Raw genomic sequence first — 23,885 nt, forward strand, 5'->3', positions numbered from 1 at the left:
GGCTTGTTGTGTCATAATATGCTACAGTTGATTACATTTTCCCGCATGTTAGTTTTCTGTGCGTGTCAAAATTATATTTACAATTATTTTGTATAACCTAGTATAATTTAATATAATTCAATATTCTCTTACCTCATAATTTAATTTAATTTACAATAAATAATAACGTAAACCTGTATATAATATTGAGCGATTGCCCGAGATGGGTGGGGAAATCTGCAGTATGCAGAATATAGATAGGAGTAAATTGAATGTTCATGAACCTAAACGAGAACTTTGAGAACGAGGTGCACGAATAAAAAAATAGAAACTATGTCGAAGGTGAATATTGCCCTCTTTAATCATTAGTATTTAAGAACCGTACGCTAAAAACAGGATATGCAGCCACCAATATGTTTTTTTTTTTTTTTTTTTTAGGGAAGAGATTATTGAGATTAAATTCCTTGTATTTTTTTTTTTCTGTAGCTGCAGAAAGATCAAATGCAATTTTCAATAGGATGATATAATATGATCGAAGTAGTATCACGATTAGTCGTGCGTTTTGTAGGTTAAGGACATGCAATTTTGAATATTATGTAGGATGATTTTGAAAATTTGAAGTTATAACATGGTTTTAATAATTAGGGTACGGTACATTAAAAACATTATTCACGAAATGGATTTCACAACGGATCGTCCTGGATAATAAACATCCCAGTTTATCGAGAATTTTCTCTGCATATAATCTAAGCTAACATAGCTCGCTGTCGAGATTGCATATGTTTTTATTATTTTTTTCTTTTTCCTCTTCCAAAATGAAACTGTAGTCAATAATTACTTACTTGAAGTAGTTACTTTTATTTAATAGCTAGTACTTTCGAGAAGCAATTTAATTACGTATATTTTTTAAGGTTTAAAGCATATATTCAGAATATTTCGGGACCTGATTGAAGACCAAAAGCTTTCCCTGGTTTTTACATATGGAACATGACAAAAATTTGCCATTTTTAGTCGTTTTTAAGAGTATTTAATATACTAATACACTACGTATATCCTCAATGTTTACATACCGAAAAACAAATGCACACGCAAAGCGCATCCCTCAAAGTACACGTGCGCAATCTGTTGGTGCTAGTTCAGGATATCCCTATTGCCTATACCCATACGCAGATGCTCACAATGTGAAGGTGTATAGCGTATAGAAATAAAAACCAAAGTACAGTACTTATGTAGTAGTAGTAGTAGTAGTAGTAATTTATTCACCATAAAGATCTTTACAAATCATGGCTTCGTCAATCTTATTTCGAAGTCTTAATCTAGTTTCTGATTATACTATAGATATATTTATGAATTTGTAGCTTTGTTATTGCAGGACATCTGCTGACATGATTTAAGAAGAACTGTATCTAAGATAGTATAATAATAATAATAATAATAATAATAATAATAATAATAATAATAATAATAATAATAATAATAATGATGATGATGATGATGTTAACAGTAATAATGACCTATATGCCTTCACAATTACACATTAGGCACTTTCATGCAAGGTCTAAAGACATAAATTCCTCTACAGTATATGGCATATGATGCAGCAGCAACCTGTTGCCCATGCTTTTAAACTTCTTTTGTTTACTACTTATTATGGAGCTTGGAATTTTATTATACATATTTATGCCTCTATGTAAAATACTTTTAAGACTTGTGGTAATTCTATGAGTGGACAGATGGATATAACTTGATGTTCACAGTGTGCGGAAACTTAAGTGACCACAAGACAGAATACAGGTTTCAAGAAGGGAAATGTTGACAAATTAAGTAATAAGAAACCAACAAAAACGATACGAAAACAATTTAGTACAGAATGTGCACATGTGCCAGTGCGTATACCCATCTACCACCACTGTTAGATGTAGGATTTTCATCTTTCAACTTACAGGACGAGCACAGCCATAAAGAAGGAGACTCGCCATGAATTTTAACTTCATCTTCGCACAATCCAATGCATAAACCATGAAACCGGGACTTACACTTAGAAGAAAATATTAATATATTCTCGGCATCACCGTTAAATTTATTGCATAATGGGTAGGCCTATATGATGAATTCGCTGGCATTCGTGTTTGAGTAGGTACCGGTATGTAGTAATTGATAAATAGAAACATAGTTGAAGATAGGAAAAGTATTACTAATGAAAATTAATAAACACGAATTAATAAAATGACCAGATATCAATTGAAGAGTTGAATCGAAAACGGGCATAACCCAGAAATTGAAGTTTTGAGAAAAAGGCCTTTGAAATATTTGAGTAACTGTATAAATAACACATTTTTATTCAGAGTAAAGAACGGACATTCACGCTGTTATTCAATATTTTATTAATTGAAAAACATTTTAATTGATATAAATGTGTATACAGCAAGGAAGAAATAGTCGTTATAAAATACCGTTGCAATTGTCCTTATTCCACTCAATGGCTTTTCTTCCATTCAATTACCCTATGCATGGAAAAACGACAGAACAAATTTCCTTCTGTGATTTCTTGTTGAGGATTAAATAAAGAGGATTACACAAGGAATATGAACACACAATTTATACTGTTTTAAGGACAACATTGTGTTTCATCATATTTTAAAATTCGTGAGAAATGATTACAAGTAAAATGCTTTCTCCTTTGTAAACACAACCATATTTTCAGAACAATATTAAAGATTCCACTTGTGTAAAAGAAGAAAAGATGAGGAAATTAAGAAAAATGTACTAGATACAACAAAAGTCAAGTAAATTGATGAAACTTAGCAAAGACTAGTTCAAAGTAACCTGTCTTCTGTTCTTCTGACAGGAATATGTACAGACTCCTAACATCATTTTCCTTCCTCGATTTCACAGGGTTTGGTGGGACAGCTGGAACATCTAAATCTGTTAAATGCTGCGTCCTCTTGACAAAAGAATATGGACAGTAACAACCGAGAAAACTCTCTGAAGCAGACACATTAAGGGGTTAGGTACAGCTTATAGCGGTAAAATTTTTGGAAATATTCAACATTTTTTTCCTCCATTACTTTATCTTGTACAATAATGAAAATTGGTATGTGTAAAACACTGTCCTTCTGCTATATGAAAAAAATATTTTTACGATTTAAAAAAAAATTTATATATATATATATATATATATATATATATATATTTTAATTAATAATGGTGGTAGTTCACTGTGCAGTGATGAAGCGTTTCCCTCATAACTCACAAACTTATTAACTTCTTCATGTTCTCTCTCTTTTACTTTATTGCTGAAACACATGTTTACAATATCATGCTCTTTCAACTACATTCCTTAATAAATAACATATTTTTTTTATTTTGTGTTAGAAGAAATACTGATATTTGACCATTTTTGTTAATGAATTTATTTTTTATCAGACAATCTATCAAAGATACGGAAGTGATCTTGCACCATATTGTCGATATGACATGCATAAATACACACAAAAAGTTTCATCACAGAATGTTGGATAGTTTTTTAGTCATGTGGGAAACGCTTCATCACTGTACAGTGAACTGAATTTTGAAAAAGAAAAATGTAAATAATTGTTTTAAATAGTAAAAATGTATATATTTTTTTCATATAGCAGAAGGACACCGTTTTACACATACTAACTTTCATTATTGTACTAGATACAGTAATGGAGGAAAAAATGTTGAATATTTCCAAAAGTTTTACTGCTGTAAGCTGTACCTAACCCTTTAAAACAATAATAAATTGAGTTCTCCCTGAAGTCCCAAGTATGTACGTAGAAATTAGAAAACATAACCTTCCAACCACCACCTGATAACTAATATTAAACCACAGTCTAGTGTATGCAGTCACGAAGCTTGAGTTGTTGAGGGTGCTAGGAACAATAGACTGTGCAGGTACTATTTCGCATTGTCTATGATGAGGCGATAGTAGCGATCCAAGTGGTTAGCAACTATCTATGGATCAGTGGCGTATACTGGTTAAAGGGTTTGGGCTACCACTGACCCTATTATTACACAAAATATATCTAACAATTACTTTAATTTTAATTACTAGGGTAAAACTAATAATACAAAATTATTACATTATGTTATATTATAAACTTTTTCTTTAGTCCGCAAAATACGCCCCTGCTATGGATGCATATTTACTACGTATTGAGGTTCGTGACTGTATATACTAGACAGTGATTAAAGTGTAAAAACAGCTCAACACTTATACTGTGCCACAGACCACTAGAAAAGAGATATCAAATCGAAACTTTGCAAGGTGACCAAATACATATTAGAGAATCTAATAATGCATTGAACGGAAAAAGGGCAAAACATGGATTACGCCCATATTCGATTCAACTCCTCAATTGAAGATATTATTACAAAAAGAGAAAAGAAAATATAAAAAGAACAACACATGTCAGCTATTTTCGTACAACTATAGTTTATCCTTGTGGCTATTGCACCTAACATGGGTCGTTTTTGGAGTCTATAAACATTTCAAATCCGGTAATAGCAAAATTGTCCTTAACTCAATTTCATTAAAAATGACTATACTTGTTTTTTTTTAAACATGAGACATGACAGTTAAGCAGCCGAGCTTGGAACTACAGTGCTATGTTGCCAATAAGGACTACCATGCTGCCAGCTGATGGAAGATAGCAATTGATGTTAAGATGGCTGACATTAAAACATTCATTGACAATTGACGCGAAGGCAAGAAAGCAATACAAAAATCGACAGAGAATCAAACACGAAACCTACCAATGCTAACATTATGTGCACAATAAATGTCGCAAAGAGAGATATTAAGCACTCACCATGTGGGAATGATAAGTTTGGCAACTCAACCGTTGTTACAACAGCAACAGGCCTACCACGCTATGTGACATACAGTTGTTTTTCCGATCGCAATGCTCCTGCCATGTCCCATCTTTCAAAAAAACAAGTATAGGGCTGTTTTGTAATAATGTCTTCAATTATTATTTGAGCAATTATAACACTAACTGAAACATACGCACAATTGAAGACCTCTCTGAAATAAGGGTGTAACCAACAAATTTATAATACACGTTTCAGGAGAAAGGAAAATAATTTCAGGGGAACATTTCGTTAGGCAAATATTTACTAGGTGAACCATTTGACTAATCAAGGATACAAGTTTATTAAGCAATCATTTATTGTTACAAATGAATGCTTCAAAATTACTTCTTCTACCTAAGTCACATATTTCATAAATTTCATGTTACATCCTTTTTCCTGTTAGGTCTTCAATTCACTATTTGTTATAACATGAAGATAAATGAAGACAAATAAAAGGCTATTGAAATATCTTGAAAATATATAATTAATGCAGAGGCACATCTTGTCATGGTCATCTGCTTAAATAATTTTTAATACACTCTATAGATTCATGTACCATGACTAGAAATGGCATTATTTTCATAGCATTGGTGTAGTCACCATTCTTACCTCGTCATAATAACTTTATTTCTTCTTGACATTCTTTTATTGTTATTATCTTTTTCTTGTCATCACTATATTACTGACACCTGCTGGAAACTGAGTTATCAGTCTATGAACTGACTGGTAGAGCAACAGAGAAAGTACCGGTATGTATGGGTAAACTATACTGTACACACTGCAATATGCCTTAGTAAGCATGAAGGCACTCCAAACCAAATAATTTTTATCTTTCCAGAAATATCTTGTGCAATATGGCTATGTGGATCCTCAACTTTTGAATGCTGCTGCAAACACTACAGATTTCAATAAATCCTTGGAGACAGCACTGAGAGATTTTCAGATATTTGCAGGACTTGAGTCAACAGGTAATGTAATATTACAGTACATAATCACACATGAGAAATGTTACATAACAAAAGTTACTTTAAAAATGATTTCAAGTTTTATTCTGAGCAAAATTTTGATAGGACTGATATTTAATGACATAAATGAGTTTTAAAATTAAAATAACAATGCCATCTAATGATCTGTAATTAAATAAAAACAAATGACTTCGTCTATAAGGGGCCTTGGACAACAACAAACGGAAGCTATTAAACATAGCCTACAGAGAATAATTTTCTGTGTTTGTATGAAGTAATCTTGGAAGCTAATTAACCGATTTCTATAATTATTATTTCACTATTGGAAAGTGTAATTGTGGAGCGTTTTTGCAAAAGTCGATAGATGCAGAAATTTTCGAAAATGAGTTATATATGGATATCGTATGTTTTCTAGCTTCGGAATCGACCTATGAACTCGGATTTAGCAAAACTTGATTCATACCGTGTGTAGAGACCACCAAACCTTCCAGGTTTTTTCAAAACTCGATAGATGCTGTCGCTTAGTTAAAGCAAAACTCGATAGATGCTCGAGTCCTTATTTGAAATATGTGCAGGGTCAAATAAAATAGTTTTCAGCATAGTATTTCAGACAATTTAATTTTATTAGGATTGCCGACAGAATTGGAATGCTATTATTTTGTCGCCTAGCGGTAAATCGCTGAGACAGAAGCTATTTGATTTCCCTCCCCAAACTAAAGCTTCACTGTCTAGGATTTCTCGCATAACTGTAAATTACTGAGGCGAAAACTATTTATCTATTTCTCCCACTCAACTTGACAGTGAAGTGGCGAATATGAAGTGAAATACTTTTCATTCACATATGACTTCAGACGAGTTTTAAGTGAGAGCATTTTCCAGTGTTCTGATGTTCTAGTTAATTTCTGTGTGTGAATAATGGATCCAGGAGATGAAATGATTATGATTCAAGGAGTAGTGAATAGTAGGAAATACAGAACTAAAGAGAAGAGTCCTCGTACAGGGAAGCGTAAAACGAAGAAGCATGAACCAAATATAAAATGTCCTCATGGACTTGCAGACTCTTCCTCCAATCCATAAACTAAATGAAGTAAGCAGTGTAAAGTGGCAGAGTTAACTTTGGATGACATTAGTGCATTTCACAATAAATTTAAGATTTTATGCAAAATAAATCAAGACAAATTACTTATTAAGTTCATGACCATCACATCACCAAAGCATAGGATGGTGAATATCGAGTCTTCGAGAGGAAAACAAAGTGTGTCAATTAAATACAATATCAGGAAAGCAGATGGACAGATAATCCCTGTTTATGCATCAAGTTTCCAAGGCATAAATGGTTTCTCGAAGGACCGATTGTCTCTTCTGGCAAATAGATTCTACTCTACAGGACAGTCACTAAGGGAAAATAGAGGAGGAAATATTTCAGATAAGAAGTATGAGAATCTTACAACAGGAGTTAAAAATTACATAAAGATGTACAAATGCAGAGAGAGCCACTATAGGCCTACTAGGGGAAAATCTAGTAAGGGATATCTGCCTCCAGAAAACTCTATAAAAAGAAATGTGGCCATATTTCTGTGAAAAAAGAAAAAACTTGGACTACTTGAGACTTACTCACTCTCGAAGTATAAACTTATTTTACACTTATTTCAACTTGTCATTTAAAACTCCCCGTACTGATTCCTGCTCAACCTGCAAGATAGACCTATTCCAAATGAAGGCAGAGACAGACTTGGTAAAAGAAATGAACTCAGGACCCAATATAGACCACATAAACTTCGTGCAGATAAGTTTTACAAAATTATGAAAGATGATAATCCAGAATTAATAAAGATATGTTTTGACTTGCAACAAAATCAACCTCTGCCGAAATTATCAGTGGGCGAAGTGTTCTACGCAAAGCAAGTATAGCTGTACAACCTACGTGTTATGATACATTAAAAACGACAAGAAATTAAGGACATTTCATTCTATATTTGGTTGGAGACCCAGTCATCAAGGGGATGTAACTAAGTCGCATCTGTATTGCTAGTTTCTTTTTTTAATCTAGAAAAAAAATTCGCAACTCCTTCCACCATTCATCTCTTTTCTGATTCTTCTGCCAGTCAGAACAAGAATAGCATTATAATGACAACTCTTATGGTTTTTTTTTCGGAGCAAAACAATATTTTTACTCGCATTCTTCATTTCTTTCCGATACGCGGTCGTAGCTACGTATATGGCTCCAGATCGTTTTTTCGGAAGAACAGAAAAAGACTACAGGAGAACGGAAGACATACTGACTCCCAATGGCTACCACAACATACTAGAAAATCATGGCACAGTCAAAAATCTCAACAAGGACTGGAAAATCATGGACTTAAAATCGAGTGCTCAAAAGGTGTTAAGATCGACACTACCATTTAAGATGGCTCTGCAGCGAGTGATCACTTACAGTAAAACTTTGGGAAAACATCGTGATGTTTCTGTTACTGTGCAAAACACATAGGCTACACAGCGTGTCCAGTGGCAGTGTGTGTGCTAAAGCAAAGAATTAAAACATGTGGTAGTGTGTTAAACTCCCCTGTTCTTTCAGAAGTCAACATGGTGTCAAAAGAAAAAAAGAATGACGTTAAGAAACTCATGCAGTATTTCGAAGTAACAGGCGAGGCAAAGGACTTCTACACAACAGTTCTAGCAGATGTGTCCCATTAGACTTCTGTGATAAAATTGTACTTTTGTGTTGACACTAATAATTTTCTTCAATTTTATTGATGTTGTAATGAGATTCATATGAAGATAGACTGCATCTATTGACTTTTGAAAAAATCTCATTTTTTGCGCCTAAAATTGACAAGTAATTAAAAAAAAGTGCTTACATTTTTCAAACCTACTTTCATTGCCTCAAAACAAAGAATACTTCCTGTCAAAATTGTTGTTGTAAAATAAATATTTGTATGTTTAAATTAAAAAATGTAATTTCTGTAAATCTTGATTTCTGCATCTATTGACTTTTGAAAAAATTCTTATATTTTGCGCCTAAAACTGACAAGTAATAACAAAAAAGTGTTTATATTTTTCAAACCTACTTTCATTGCCTCAGAACAAAGAATGCTTTCTGTGAAAATTGTTGTTGTAAAATAAATATTTCTGTCTTTAAATTAAAAAATGTAATTTCTGTAAAATCTTGATTTCTGCATCTATCGACTTTTGCAAAAACGCTCCTCAATTTCTCTAGATGGACATAATGCTACAATGTTATTACAGTAACTTCTGAGTGAATCGAGGACAGGTAAGATTAAAATAGCTTCTTATGCACAGGAAAATTGATAGGCTATTCTGTACATTCGTTTCCTGTATTCTTAAAATAATGTTTGTGTACATATTCATTTTCATCTCAGAGAATTAACAAACAACGAGAGTGTATTGATTTAGTACTGGTATGCAATAATAGTACGTTAGCTTAGCATTCCATTATTTTATAATCCAAATTTTAACTATGCTCAATTGAATCGTGTTAAAATACATACGCAATAAATGCAATGGAAAAAAATTGGGTAATAAGCCAAGCAGATTATGTTGCGCTGTTGTAAAAGTTGTTCCTCCTGAGATTCAAGAGCCCCCACAACAAATTAAAAATTTACTTATCAGAGTAAATTCGTTATCAACACACTTTTTAAATAATATAATATATAATATAATATAATATAACATAATATAATAAAACATAATATAATATAATCTATACTAATAATAAATCTGTAACCGAAATTTTTCTGGTAATTTTCGCTTTTCCAAATATAACTGGTGTTAACATGTGTAATTATCCATCCTGAGATCGAAAATCGCTTATTTGAAATTTTTATTTGTCTCTCTGTCCGTCCGTCCGTCTGTCTCTCTGTCTGTATGTTTGTTACCTTTTCACGCGATAATAGCTAAACGGATTTCGATGAAAATTGGAATATAAATTAAGTTCGTTGTAACTTAGATTTTAGTCTATATAGCATTCAAAATACTTTATTTAAAAGGGTGTTATAAGGGGACGTGAATTAAATAAATGGAAATATCTCGCTTATTATTGATTTCTGTGAAAAGTGTTACATAACAAAAGTTTCTTTAAAAATGATTTCCGATAAGTTTCATTCTGAGCAAAATTTTGATAGAACTGATATTTAAGAATATACAAGACTTTTAAAATAACAATACAATACATTTTCACCGCCATCTCAGATTATAGCTTCTTTGGTCCTGCAATAACTCCTATGTGCAAAACATAAAATTTTTCACTAGGAAGAAAAACACATTTATTCATTCTATGGCAGTGGTACATAGGAGATCGTGAATTCTTACATTTTCGAAAGAAAGAAATATAATTACATATAGAAGATTTTATTATTTGCTGTATAACTATTTAAGTTATTTAATAGAGCAAAAATTTGAAAATCGATAAATATGTCACATAGGAGTTATTGCAGGAACGACGTCGATGGCTATAATGAAATAAAAACAAATTACTCCGTCTATTTAAGGCGGATTTGACGTTTATCAATATTAATATAGAGAGAATATTTGTGTGTTTGTATGAAGTAATCTCAGAAGTTAATTTCGGTAATTCCTTCACTATATGAAATTTGTAGTTTCTCTACATGGATGTAATACTACATATGAGGACTGAGGTAAGATGAAAATAGATCTTTACGCACAGAAAACTTGATATTCTGTCGAAATATTGTATAACTTGATTATTGCAACTTTATTTGGTCCACATAAAATACTCTAATTTTATACATTTAAGTTTCATTTTGTTCACATAACATAATAGTTTAGAGTTTTGTCGTAAAGATGAGTATTTTTACTGGACCATACAGTCCATAATAAATAAGCATTTTACCACAGAGCTCACTGGAGCAAGTTATTTTAAAAAGTGTCACGAAATGGCGTTTCTGCGCTCATAATTTACCCATATTCATTTCCTGTGTTTCTTAAAATAATATTTATGTAGGGTACCTCATTTTTTTATTTGCATAAACAATGATATACAACCAAGCGAGGTGACTCAGAACATAGCGTTGAGACACACAACAACCATCACTTTAGCCAACACAGGAGCCAGCACCGTACCAATCACAGCACCCAGCTTGCTAGCCAGCAAGAAAACAAGCACCGTGGGAACTGGGCTTTAAATACGTGGTGGAAGGAGAAGGTGACAGAATTTAAAGTAAAATGAGACAGGGCTAGTCATATATGAAAAGAAGGGGCCTCATGAAGAAAATTATGCTCTGGACCTCTGAAATTATAAATCAGGCCCTGGGCTTCAGCCACTTCAGAACTTTCCTTCACTTCTCTCTATACTTGGCAACCGTCTGGATTCCAAGTATTTTCAGATCCTTCATTACCGGTACACCATCCATCTATCTAAGCTTTGGTCATCCAGCACTTCTTCTTTCTTCCGGCCTACATTCCATGACCAGCCTAGAAATTTCATTATCTGACAATCTTTTAATATGACCTGCTCATCCTAGTCTTGCTGCTTTAATTTGTTGCTTTAATTATGTCTGTGGATTTATAGAGTTGGTACAATCATTATTATATCTCAATCTTCATTCTCTTCTGTCTTGTATTACACCATAGACACTTCGTAGTAGGCTACTGTCCTTTCAATTATATTTAACCGTAAAATGACAAACAGGAACAAGGTTCAGGTTTCACATACATACATACAAATTTCAAACAGGAACATGGTTCAGGTCTCACACACATACATACATCAACACTAGTCTTATCAATGTTTTATAAATTCTGCATTTCGTTTCGTAAGTAAGGTATCTTGATTTAACGTGCTTTTGAAACCCATAACAGCTTTTATTCAATTACTTATTTACAAATGGTTTTTAAGAAACCCAGAGGTTCATTGCTGTCCGCACCTAAGTCCGCCATCAGTCCCTATCCTGAGCAAGACTAATTCAGTTCCTAGCACCATATCCCACCTCCCTCAAATCAATTTTAATATTATCCTCCCATCTATGTCACGGCCTCCCGAAAGATCTTTTTCCCTCAGGCCTCCAACTAACACTCTATATGCATTTCTGGATTCACCCATATGTGCTACATGCCCTACCCATCCCAAACATCTGAATTAATAGCTTTTATTTTCAGTTTGTAAATATGCGAAGACAATAAAATGAAATTAAGAAAGAAGTTGAAAAATGTGGCTAGCAGTAAAGCCAGAGAAATGTCTAGTAATTAAGACTGGAAGAGGACAGACAGACATTGAAATCATAAAAATTAAAAACTATGTTTTAAAAGAAGTCGAAGAAACGGATTATTTAGGAAGTAAAATTTCATGCACAGGAAAAATAAAAGAAGAAATCACTAAAATACCTGGAATAGGTGCTAAATTTTACAATACAGTAAAGAATATTTTGTGAGATTGGGATGTATCAAAGGAAATCAAGATTATGCTGTATAAATATTATTACATAACACATATAGTGGAAATGCAAAGTACAAACCGGTGCCGGTATTTGAACAGTGAAATGTTTTTGAAGTGTTAGTGAAATCAGGGTAGAATCAGTGAAATGTGTCGTAGTTCCAGTGCAGTGAGTGAGTAGTCAGCAAAATGAGTGCAGTGTTGAAAGATACTTGTGCAGGTATGAACATATACTCGTGTGTTTTAGTTCGAACTTAGGGTTAAGATACAAATTAGATTTACTTTAAATGTTATTTTAAGTGATCATGCTTCATTTAATTTAGGATGCTTCCTGTTATTATTATTATTATTATTATTATTATTATTATTATTAGTAGTAGTAGTAGTAGTAGTAGTAGTAGTAGTAGTAGTAGTAGTAGTAGTAGTAGTAGTAGTAGTAGTAGTAATAGTAGTAGTAGTATTAATTTATTATTAATTGTATTTTTTTATTAATTGTGTTTATAATTAATTGTCATTATTGAGTGTAATTAGTTACCACTGCCACCGGGTATATACACATTTGCAGAGTGAATAAATATATACATACATAACAGTATGTGAGACCTAGCCCATGCATAGTGTTTCCAAGAGGCTCAAAAGCTGGCCAAAAATGATTTTTTCACTTTTAATTTTATGGTGTTTGCAATATACCCCAACTATCTCCAAGGTCTGGCGGTCATAAAACAGCCACCCTCGTAGCAGGTCTAATTCTACGCAGTTGTATTCGAACCTTTGAAAGTAGTGCATGAAGTGTCGTGTTTGCTGTGTTGTGATTGTGTGTTTTTCAATTAGAATTTCAATTATATCTTTTGTACTTCTGTGGTTGATTTTCAGGTAAATGTTATTATGGATTGTTAGAGTTATGTTTCTGAATTAAGAATACGTTATTATTATAATGATTAAGTATATTATGCTTCGCTGAGGAATCATAATCATATTATGTGAAATTTTATTTTGTGATTCCTTAAGTTCGGTCTTTATGCAGACCAGCAAAAATTGCCTCACGTTGCCCCGTGTTATTTCCTTGACCAACGTGTAGCCTGACATGTTTACTTGATGATCTTGAAAGGTAAAATTGCCCATATTTGCCCCTTTTGATAAAATTTAGACAAATATATGTATTAGCGTACTTCAAATTAATCGTCTAAAATACGAATATTCTCAGTAACAGTTAATTTCTTCTCTACAGCAAAACTATGTTCAATTTGGCTATCAAATAGTTATAAAAGTAAAAAGTAACAAATTTTTAGTCATTTATTTTGGTTTCAGAATGGAGTACCGTTGCAAAAGGAAAGAATTGTTTGATACTTTACAGAAGGAAAAAAGTGGTCGTAAGAAACAGAAAGACGTAGTATTACAGTTTCTTATTACAAAAATCGGTCTAGAAGTCTCCCATGATCAAATTAAATTGTTAGAAAGACATGTTTCTCGTTTTTGCATTAATTTGTTTCGCAGAATCGATCAATCTAACAGGATGGGTGTTTGATTTAAAAAAAAAAAACGAGCAGTGTTAGATAAAGAGTTTGTATGTGATTTAAATGCTATAAAACCTACTCTACAGAAAAGAGGAGGACCACAGGCAAAGTTTGGAGAGAGCAGTAGTAAGTCTAAGCGTAGAAAAACTCAAAATGTAAGAAAATCTGCAGGGATTGCGAAAAATTTAACATTCGCTGCAAAAATAAAGTAAGTGCAGAAATAACCGGCATTGACAGGAATCTCATCCACAGATGTGGAATTATATTTAAAACCATATCCTGTGGATCTGAAATAAACATAAATGAATTTGAAAAATATGCAACTGAGACTGCCAGATTATTTGTCTCACTATACTCTTGGTATCCCATGCCTGTCACTGTACATAAAATACACATTCATGGTTCGACTATTATTTCCGAGGCATTACTTCCAATTGAATGGTGAATTTACAAAACGACTTATGTCCCTAGAAGTAGTTTTGAGAAAATTAAAGAAAACTGTTTTTGACTTCGCTGAACCATATATTGTTACAATATAATTTTTTATATGTAAGAGAAAAATTTTTAGTATAAAAATTCATACTTTTGTACTCTTCTTCAGGTTGTAAAAAATTTAATTATCTTCAGGACTTAAGTTGTTCTGCAAATTAACTTCAATTCTACATCATAATTATTAGGTTATTGACACATAAACATGTTTAACTAAATGTATTTAGCCTATACCAAAATCATAAAATAACCTTATTGCAATTGTTGAACAACATTATTTTAAACAATTTTTTAATCACAAGAGCACAGACCTCTGATGGAGAAAAGTTTGATGTTGTAAGAAATGTTTCTGAGCACTTATTGCCACTAAGAATTTGATTAGTAGGCTGTTCTTATTTTGTCCCGGACAACTGTTGCAGAACAACCACAGTTCTTTAATATACTGGATGTGACATAGTTATCGAAGTAGTGTGCAGGAGAAAATTACATACCTCATTAAGACGTTTCTTGGCCTGTCCCTCATGGTAGACACAAAAGGACATTTCACTAGTTTTCATGCTGTGCACAGAGAAAACTGAGACGGTGAGCTGGCAATAGTAGTACATATCCTGAACTGGTGTTAGGCAAGCTACATTTTTCATGTAGTCAAATGTGACAGCAAGAAAATCCTCTCTCTCTAGATACTTAACTTGGCGCCATTTTGCAATACTTTTTACTTCAGCTACAAGTTCAGCATGATTACTGAACATATTGCTTTTCATTTTCATGCTCTGTTTTTCAAGTGTAGTAAATTTTCTCAACTGAAGAATTACCAATGACAACAGACAAAAAACATTTTGTCAGCTGATTGTATAATTAAAATTACATATTATGTAAGTTTCTTCAGTACTTGACAGGCAAAACAACTTAAGACCAGGACTAAATTCGTTTTACCCCTTAACCAAACATTCTGCTGCTAAGGAAAACTATACAAAAGTCGTGGATTAAAGTCATGCTGTTACTAAACGATGACCCTTGCACATAGTAACATAATCATGCTCTCAACTCAAAACTCCCAAAATGTGGACTTAAGCCGTTTTGCAAATTTATCATTCAATTGGACAAATGTAGGAAGAAGCACAAGAAGCAAGGTATAAACACCTTAAGCAATTTCGTGAACTGTATGCCAGAAAGATTTCAAGAGAGGCCACTAATCGGGATATATTCAATTGACTCCTTGCCACCTCTGATCCTTTTATAACATCCTTCCGCCAAGAGAACCGAACAAAATACAAGAAAAGGACACTACATGTGGAAGTCATACATCTACTGAGTTCTGAAACAAACTAGGGACGGCTCAGGCCTACTGCAAGCGCTGTCACAACTTTCGGAGGGGAGGACAGTACCAATACTAGTAATAGTGATCAATGAACATTCGTTACCCTACTAAAGTGCTAAAGTGTTTCTGATTCTGTATTGTGTACGTGCTCACTTAGAATTTATTATTTATTAAGTGCCTCCGTAATAAATATAATAAACAGTGTAGTTACTTTAACGTGTAACAACATTAAAAAGTTACTATTAAACAGTCATGAACATAATCGTAAAATGTTTGTAATAACTTAATGCACAGATTAATTCAATCAATACTAATATATATATATATATATATATATATATATATAAAGTGTTAAATTAAGCGCCTTTATTATGGACGAAAAAAAACTGGGTCTACCACTTCACTGTTCAAGTATACCCAGCGGAACGCGAGCCATCAGTTGAGAAACATTGTCCTAAGATAAGCCAGTAGAGCTGATATATTGTTAATATGATATTATCTTTCAGTTGGTACCAAAAATTGGTAAAAAAAAAGTGTTAAAGTGGCTTTTAGTATTTCTGGCCAGCTTTTATGCCTCTAGGAAACACTGTACCATGGTTAAAAAGTATAAGTAGAATGCAGGCAAGAGAAATGAAATTTTTAAGAATTATCGAAATGAAAACAAACAGGGACAAAATCAGAAATGAAATTATTAGGCAGACATTAGGAGTTCAAAGTATGGTACTTAATAGAGAAAATAAGGTTAAAATGACGGGGACATTTGAAAAGAATAGATGAAGTACGCCCATGAGAGCAAGGGAAATAACAGTAAAAGGCAGAAGAACCTTAAAAAGACTCGGGACTAGATGGCTGGAGTAAGTGAAAACGAACTTAAAGGAGGGGGGTTTTAGCTGGGAAAGTAACCATGTTGAGGATTATAAAGAGGAAGCTATGTTCTGAGACGACCCATAACTTTATTGGAAACGTGTGATGGCGGTGGTGGTGGTGGCAGTGGCGGTGACAGTGGTGGTGATGGCAGCGGCAGCAGCAGCGGAGGTGGCAGTGGTGGTGGTGGTGGTGGTGGTGGTAATTATACCATTCTTCATGGTCTAAAGTTCATATCGTTATTTTTTAGGAGTACTGAACAATGAAACCCTGGGTATTATGAAGTTGCCTCGCTGTGGAGAGAAAGATAAGTTCGACTTCGAAAGTGACACCAGGAGAACATGTAAGTGGCATTTTAGTATAAGGTAATGCTCAAATAAATTATCGTAAGACTTGAGAATTCTCTTAAGAATTTTATAGGATAATTATTATGGCTAGCAATATGAAAAAATTTCATCTTTTTTTTCTGGTAAGCCAGAAATATAGCTGCTTTAGTATTTACATTTTTTATGATAAATTGAGTGTTATAAGACATATTTGATAGGTCGTTTCTTTACCATTTTTTCCTCTTAACATCATTTTTGTTCTATTCAGTCGCTTTTTTAGTGTCTTCATTGAATTTTGGTTACAAATCTCCATTAAATTCATTATTTCATTTTTTATTTCCTTTATTTTCTGTACACAGTTTAGTCAATAACGTCCATGATTTTGCACATATTTTTAATGGTTTTTCTACAAATTCAATGAAGTCAAAATGTCCACCCCTATGTAATGAATCATTCCACAATATAGATTTGTCTGCTTATAACAGCTGGTTTGGAACAAGTGATCACAAGCCTTCTGCATGCTGATCCTTTGTGTTTGTAACACTACTACCCGGGACTCTCAGTTGGTTATCAACTTCTTCACTGTTCTGAAGTCCCTGCAGTGGCTGAGTGGTCAGACCTTCAGCCTGTCACGCAGGCGGCCCAGGTTCGAATCCCAGTCAGGGCTGGGATTTTTCATTGAAAAATCCATAGTGACATTTGTGGCACATAAGGTTTAGTTGGGATTTTTCTCGGGGTTCTCCCATTTTTTCCCCATATTAGGCATTTACATCATTCCGTCACCATTTCTCCATTTCGTTACCATTCCGTAGCATTCCCCGATCACTGGCTGGTGGTGCACGGAGGGTGCTGGCCTAGGGACGAGTGGGGTTGCCTGCTTGAAACCTAGGTACACAGAGAACCTTAGTGTGGTCAGCCAGTGTGGGTTTGGGAAAGCACCACTAGAGGGTTAGCGCAATAGACCTTAACAGGTCGCAGTGCTGAGCCATAGTGCCCCCCTCCGTAAATTCCATTCTATTCCATTTACTGTTCTGAAATTCGGGCTTTTCCCAGTCTTTCCTGTCATTGTACATTGTCGTGTCAGTTTCTCCTATTGTGCATGAGGTTCAAATTGACTTGTTCATTTTGAAAGAGAAAGAGATACTTGCCATCTCATTCTGTCCAGGTATTCCTCTCTATGGTGACGGTCAGACAGCCACCCCCATAGGCTACCCCTTTCAATAAGGATGTTTAGGGTGGAGACAAGTGAAATTTGTAAGTGCATGCTTCCAAACGCTGCCAGTATAGTCTGAAGGCTAAAAAGTGGTCTATTAAATTCAAAGTGCATTATGCTGAAGACAAAATCAAATACCACGGTGAAATTGAAACAGTCTGTATTGTAGTATGATGTTGAGAAAGATTTTTAGCACAAATGGAACAGTGTTCTATTGCCAGATCTGCAGTACCGTATGAAAGTGGCAGCAGAAAAAACTAAGAGTAGAGCAACAAGTGGATAGCAATGAACATATGTGTGGTCTTCGATGTCTATTTCTGAGCCAGTATTCATCAAACAATTTACACTTTCACGAAGACTTGTGCAAAGCCTTCATTAGTGTCAACATTCCATTGAATATTGAACAACGTGAAACTACAAGGATACTGGAAAGAATTTAAGCTTTCAGATTCCTCTACTACCGGTATGCAAAAAGAAATATGTAAATCAGTGTTACGAGAAAACTGTGGCAGATATTCGACAAGCTGTTAATGGAAAGAAATGAGTGCTGCTAGATGAAACCATCAATTCAATGGGACGATTTGTAACAAATGAAGAGTCCACTGCAAGAATGATGGATGTCATTTGGAATACTTTTGCAGGAGAAGCAATTGAAAGTTTGAAAGCTCAAAGCTTAACTGAGATTTTCCGACCATTACTGGACAATGACTATCAGTGCTAATGCCATATAACTCTCTATGTACATTCTATCTGTCTTAAGCTATGCATTGACAGTCTTCGTTCATTTTCGACAAGAAAGTGACATCCATCATTCTTGCAGTGGACTCTTCAAATGTAGTACCAGTAATCAGAACAATGGAGGAAGAGAGACAGGGGACAGGGGCTCAACGTTCCTGCTGAATAGAGTGTCTCGAGAAAGTGATCTGTTCCACAATCTGAAGACTTTAGGTACGGAAAGTCAATGAATTTACTGTAGCAAGCAAAATAAAACACGACGATGTGCTTGGTATGGTAAGTCAATGAATTTACTGTAGCAAGTGAAATAAAACACGACGATGTGCTTTTGCTTGTGACTGATGCTCATCAAGTGGGTAACTTCAATTTAAGCCTGTATATATTGCAGCGAAACTTTTGAGTGTGTGAAAGATTTGGCTATAATAAATACTACACCCAAACTGAAGGCCTACCCATGGGATCACCCATGTCCAGCACCTTAGAAGAAATTTTTATAAATAACATAGATACCGGTAGCCTACACATCCTAAATAATGATAATAATAAGCACGGAGACAACGTCATATATTGGCACAGATATGTCGACGAAATTATAATTCCATGCTGTACAATGGAAACAAAATACAGATCTAAAACCTACAGAGACACATACACAAAATACGCTCAAAATTACACTATGTTGTTGTTGTTTTCTAATGCCAGGCGTTTGACAATAAAGTTATTTGACCTCTTGTACTCCAATATTTTTTCAAATATATTATCATGACTAGCCACTGAAGCACAGATTTTGAGGTGTTCCGAATCCATTTCTTGGTTTGAGTTGCACAATGGGCAGTTAGGGGACTGATATATTCCAATTCTATCCAGGTGTTTGGCCAAACAATCATGGCCTGTTGCCAATCTAAATGCAGCTACAGACGATTTTCGTGGTAAATCGGGAATTAACTGTGGATTTTGATGCAGAGAGTTCCATTTTTTCCCTTGGGATTGAGTTATCAAATTTTGTTTGTTGAAGTCTAAGTATGTAGATTTAATAAATCTCTTCACAGAGTAATACGTAGATTTAGTAACAGGTCTGTAAGCAGCAGTGCTGCCCTTCTTTGCTAAAGCATCCGCATTCTCGTTTCCCAGGATTCCACAATGGGATGGTATCCATTGGAATACAATTCTTTTATTGAGTGATATTAATTGAGAGAGCATTTTAGTTATTTCTGCTGTTTGAGATGAAGGCGTGTGTTTAGAGACGATTGGTAGAATAGCTGCTTTGGAGTCTGACAATATAACTTCATTCCTAAATTTATTGATGTGGCATAGAAATTCCTGAGACATTCACTTATTGCAATGATTTCACAATAGGCTACATTATAAATTTAGAACAACAAATCCATAAATTTCTTAGATATTACAATAACAGAGGTAGATAATAAACGTAAATTAAAATTTTAACAGAAACTCAACAATAGTCACAGACATAAACAAACCTCTAATCACCCAATATAACACAAACATACAGCATTTCGATCCATAATACACAAATTAATCAATATATCAATGGACCAACAAGACCATAATGAAGAAGTACACACTATAAATAAATTTCACAAGAGAATGGATACAACACCTGCATAATATATAACATAATAAAGGCAAAACATATTCGCAAGAAACAAAGAAGCAAACACAAGATCATGACAAATACATCACACTAACATACGGATATAAAAGCACATACAAAATTGCATCCTCTTTCAGAAAATTAAAATACAATATTACATACAGACATACAGAACATAGGGGTACAACACATTACAAAATCATCTCAACACACAAACAAATATAACCTGACAGGTGTTACAAATTAACATCCCATAGTTGTAACGAGTTCTACCTCAGACAAACAGGAAGATCTTTTCAAACATGATACAACGAAGGCACCACAGCCACAATCAAATCACACAAAACATCCACCTACGCAGAACACATCACCAACTCCAACTACATCTAGAGAAATATAAAGACAGACATGGAACTTCTACACATTGAACCGAAAAGCGAGAAACTAACTATACTAGAACAAAACGAAATAATATATAAGCACACCTCAACATTCAACTGAATTTCAGAATGCATGCTGTTTTCGACATAACACTACCCTACCAATCACAAACACGTCCTCACCACTACCTACACATTCCCCAGTCCCCAACCAAGACACCAAGCAAGAGAAGGCACAGGAATTCACTAGAAGTTTGATTATGGTGAAAAGTTCCTACCGAAACTAGTCACTAAAGTAAATTGGTACCATAATAGTTAAATTATTTAACAGAGTGAAGGTACAAAACTTCTTACTTTAACAAGTTTACCCGCATCATTAGAGAACGTGAAGCTACAGACATAGTCTCAGACTCATCGATGAACACACAGATTCTGGATTTACTAGCTATTGATAGATGAACATAGCTTTTTCCTCGTCATGCCTGCAATGTAATCTATGATGCTGAAATTGCTGTGTAGTGTTTTGACCATCTGCAGTCTATTTTCAATTTGCAGATCATAATGTCATGAAAATCTAAATATGGCTTACTTTTTTTTTTCTATAAAATATGCTGTGCCAAGGAAACATTTTCCTTAGACTATCGAAAATATCCTTCTACTGTTCTGTACTGTTTCTAGTACTTTTCGCTCCCTTTTTTTATCTTGTCTGCACACAATTAAATGTGCTTCAAAATTCTTATGTTTGTACCTAAATCTTTCTTCTTAATGATTTAAGACTGAGCTAGTTTATTTTCAACAGGACCCACAAAAATACAACTCCATTCCTTACAGGTATGCAGTCGTTGTAACTTCTTCTTTACATATTGAACACCCAACTTGCATTCTTTACCGTATGGTACATACTAACCATTCGTATTTTAATTTAAATTCTTTCAATGTAGTTTCATTCCAACAAATAGGATTATGTGTTACAAGTAAGTAGTTAACTAGCCTGGATTTTATCATCCACAGTGTTTGTGTTATTGTTTGAAAATGATGAAATGAGTTATTATCAACTTACTTCACTTCCTGTCGAAGCACTTGAACCATAATCTCACTCATTCAAACCAGTGGGTTTAGGTTTATCAAAATAATATTATGTTATACTGTACAGTACTTGGTTTCACTGTGCAGAGTTAAAGTTAATACTACATCAGATGTGCTGTACAAATACTTAAAAAAAAAAAGACCCGAAAAACATACTATATAGGCTACTAATATATTAAATGTAATAGACTAAATACTGTTGTTTAAAAAAGAAACACTTGCACTGTTGAATAACATTAAAATTAATTTTGACTTGGTAGCATATTAAATTTTTTTTTATTTTAGTAGGGTATTTTACGACGCTTTATCAACAGCTTAGGTTATTTAGCGTCTGAATGAGATGAAGGTGATAATGCCGGTGAAATGAGTCCGGGGTCCAACACCGAAAGTTACCCAGCATTTGCTCATATGGGGTTGAGGGAAAACCCCGGAAAAAACCTCAACCAGGTAACTTGCCCCGACCGGGAATCGAACCCGGGCCACCTGGTTTCGCGGCTAGACGTGCTAACCGTTACTCCACAGGTGTGGACCGTAGCATATTAAAGAAATGCCATATTTCAGGCATTGTTGTCAAACATGTAGGCTCAACTCACAGGACCACACTTTGCGATTATTTTGCAGTTTTCGTGTGGTGTGCTTTCGTCGGAACCAACCACATGCAGACTTTTTTTTCGTGGTCGACTTAACTCATACGGACCTTAACTTTGAAGTCCATATTGACCACAGACAACCACATCACGCCGCAAGCTTAGTACCAAAATGGATTTTCAAGAGAAAGCACTGTTGTGGCTTTCATTACGTTGTAGAAGGCAGAGGCGTTGTCGAAACAGATATTTTTTTGGTTCATCCTATTATAGAAAACAAAAATGAGAGCCAGTTTCACTTGCTATATCATTCGTTGAAAATGCATGATGATAAAATTTTTAATTACTTTAAAATGAGCAAAATTACATTTGATTATTTATTGAGTGAGTTAATGAAGAGTATAATACAACAATGAAAAAAAGTATATCACCTGAGGAATGTCTATAAGGTAAGTAAAGTAATTGAGGTAGTCTATGGGAAAAGGGCACACAGTCCAAAATGGTGTTTTGAGAAAAAACATTTTAGAGTTTCATTCTGTATGTATACCGTTTTCATTTGATCACTAAAGGTGTAGATTTTAAATTATATTTTTGTATTTTTACTGGAAATGAAATTCTCAACTTCTGTCTCACATTCAAACACAATATCTACAAGAAGAGTATATTGTGTCCTTTTTCCACAGATTAATTTTATTCATAAAAATATCTTGGCAGGAAGAAAATCAAACATTTATTCTAGTATTGAAAATGAATACAAACACAAAGGCAACAATGTGGAAAAATGTTAAGTAGGTAGGATGCAGTGTCGGCAGCGAGTGGTTGGCATGTCACATGTGTGAGTTGCGCTTGACCACCAACAGCAACAATTCTGTGGTTCTGTAGGTGACCACACATAATGACAGCTATCGACAATGACTTCAGTTTGTGGTCCATGTGAGTTACTATCATCTGTTTCCATATTTATTTCATACTAATTCCTGACTGCCCACAGCACAACGACACATAACTGCAAAATAATCGCAAAGTTGTGGTCCGTGTGAGTTGAGCCTGAGAAGGATAATAATGAAGATTAGTGGCATATCATAAAACTCGAAGACTCTCGGTGGCCATTTTTGGGCTCCTGGGCTTATTAACAAGTATACACATCCAAGGGCATCATTTCAGATTCTGCTTGAGGGGGGGGGGGGCAAGATATTTTTAAGAAAGATTGCGTGATGTACTTCTCCCTATTTCCTCTGAAATGAACTATTTTACATAATGTAAACTGGGGTAAATTTGACCATAAAACAAAAAACAAAGAGGAGTTAAATCATGACAAAAGAAGCATTCAAACATATTTTTAAAAGTAATTATTTTTCCCGACTTCTCGAGTATTTGTTATTATTTTATATCACAAATCGGACTGATATCAAGGCTTATTTTTTATTTTTTTTTATCAAGTTTATTCCATTTTACAGCACATTTCCAGTTCCCACACTTAGGCCTAGTCTTAACTTCTTATCTTGCATATATGATGAGTTGTTAATAAGC

At 34.1% G+C, this 23,885-nt stretch overlaps 1 protein-coding gene across 2 annotated transcripts in view; it reads left to right on the forward strand.

Annotated features, from left to right (window-relative positions):
* The window catches only part of LOC138705011 (collagenase 3-like), a 111,878-nt gene that overhangs the window by 25,731 nt on the left and 62,262 nt on the right, over window positions 1–23,885 (forward strand). For both annotated transcript variants that reach the window (XM_069833548.1, XM_069833549.1), the window contains exons 2-3: window positions 5,696–5,825; window positions 16,667–16,759. In XM_069833548.1, coding sequence (XP_069689649.1) covers window positions 5,696–5,825; window positions 16,667–16,759 — 223 coding nt within the window. The remainder of the gene's footprint in view (window positions 1–5,695; window positions 5,826–16,666; window positions 16,760–23,885) is intronic.

This window comes from Periplaneta americana, chromosome 8, assembly GCF_040183065.1.
Source record: "Periplaneta americana isolate PAMFEO1 chromosome 8, P.americana_PAMFEO1_priV1, whole genome shotgun sequence".
Lineage (NCBI taxonomy): Eukaryota > Metazoa > Arthropoda > Insecta > Blattodea > Blattidae > Periplaneta > Periplaneta americana.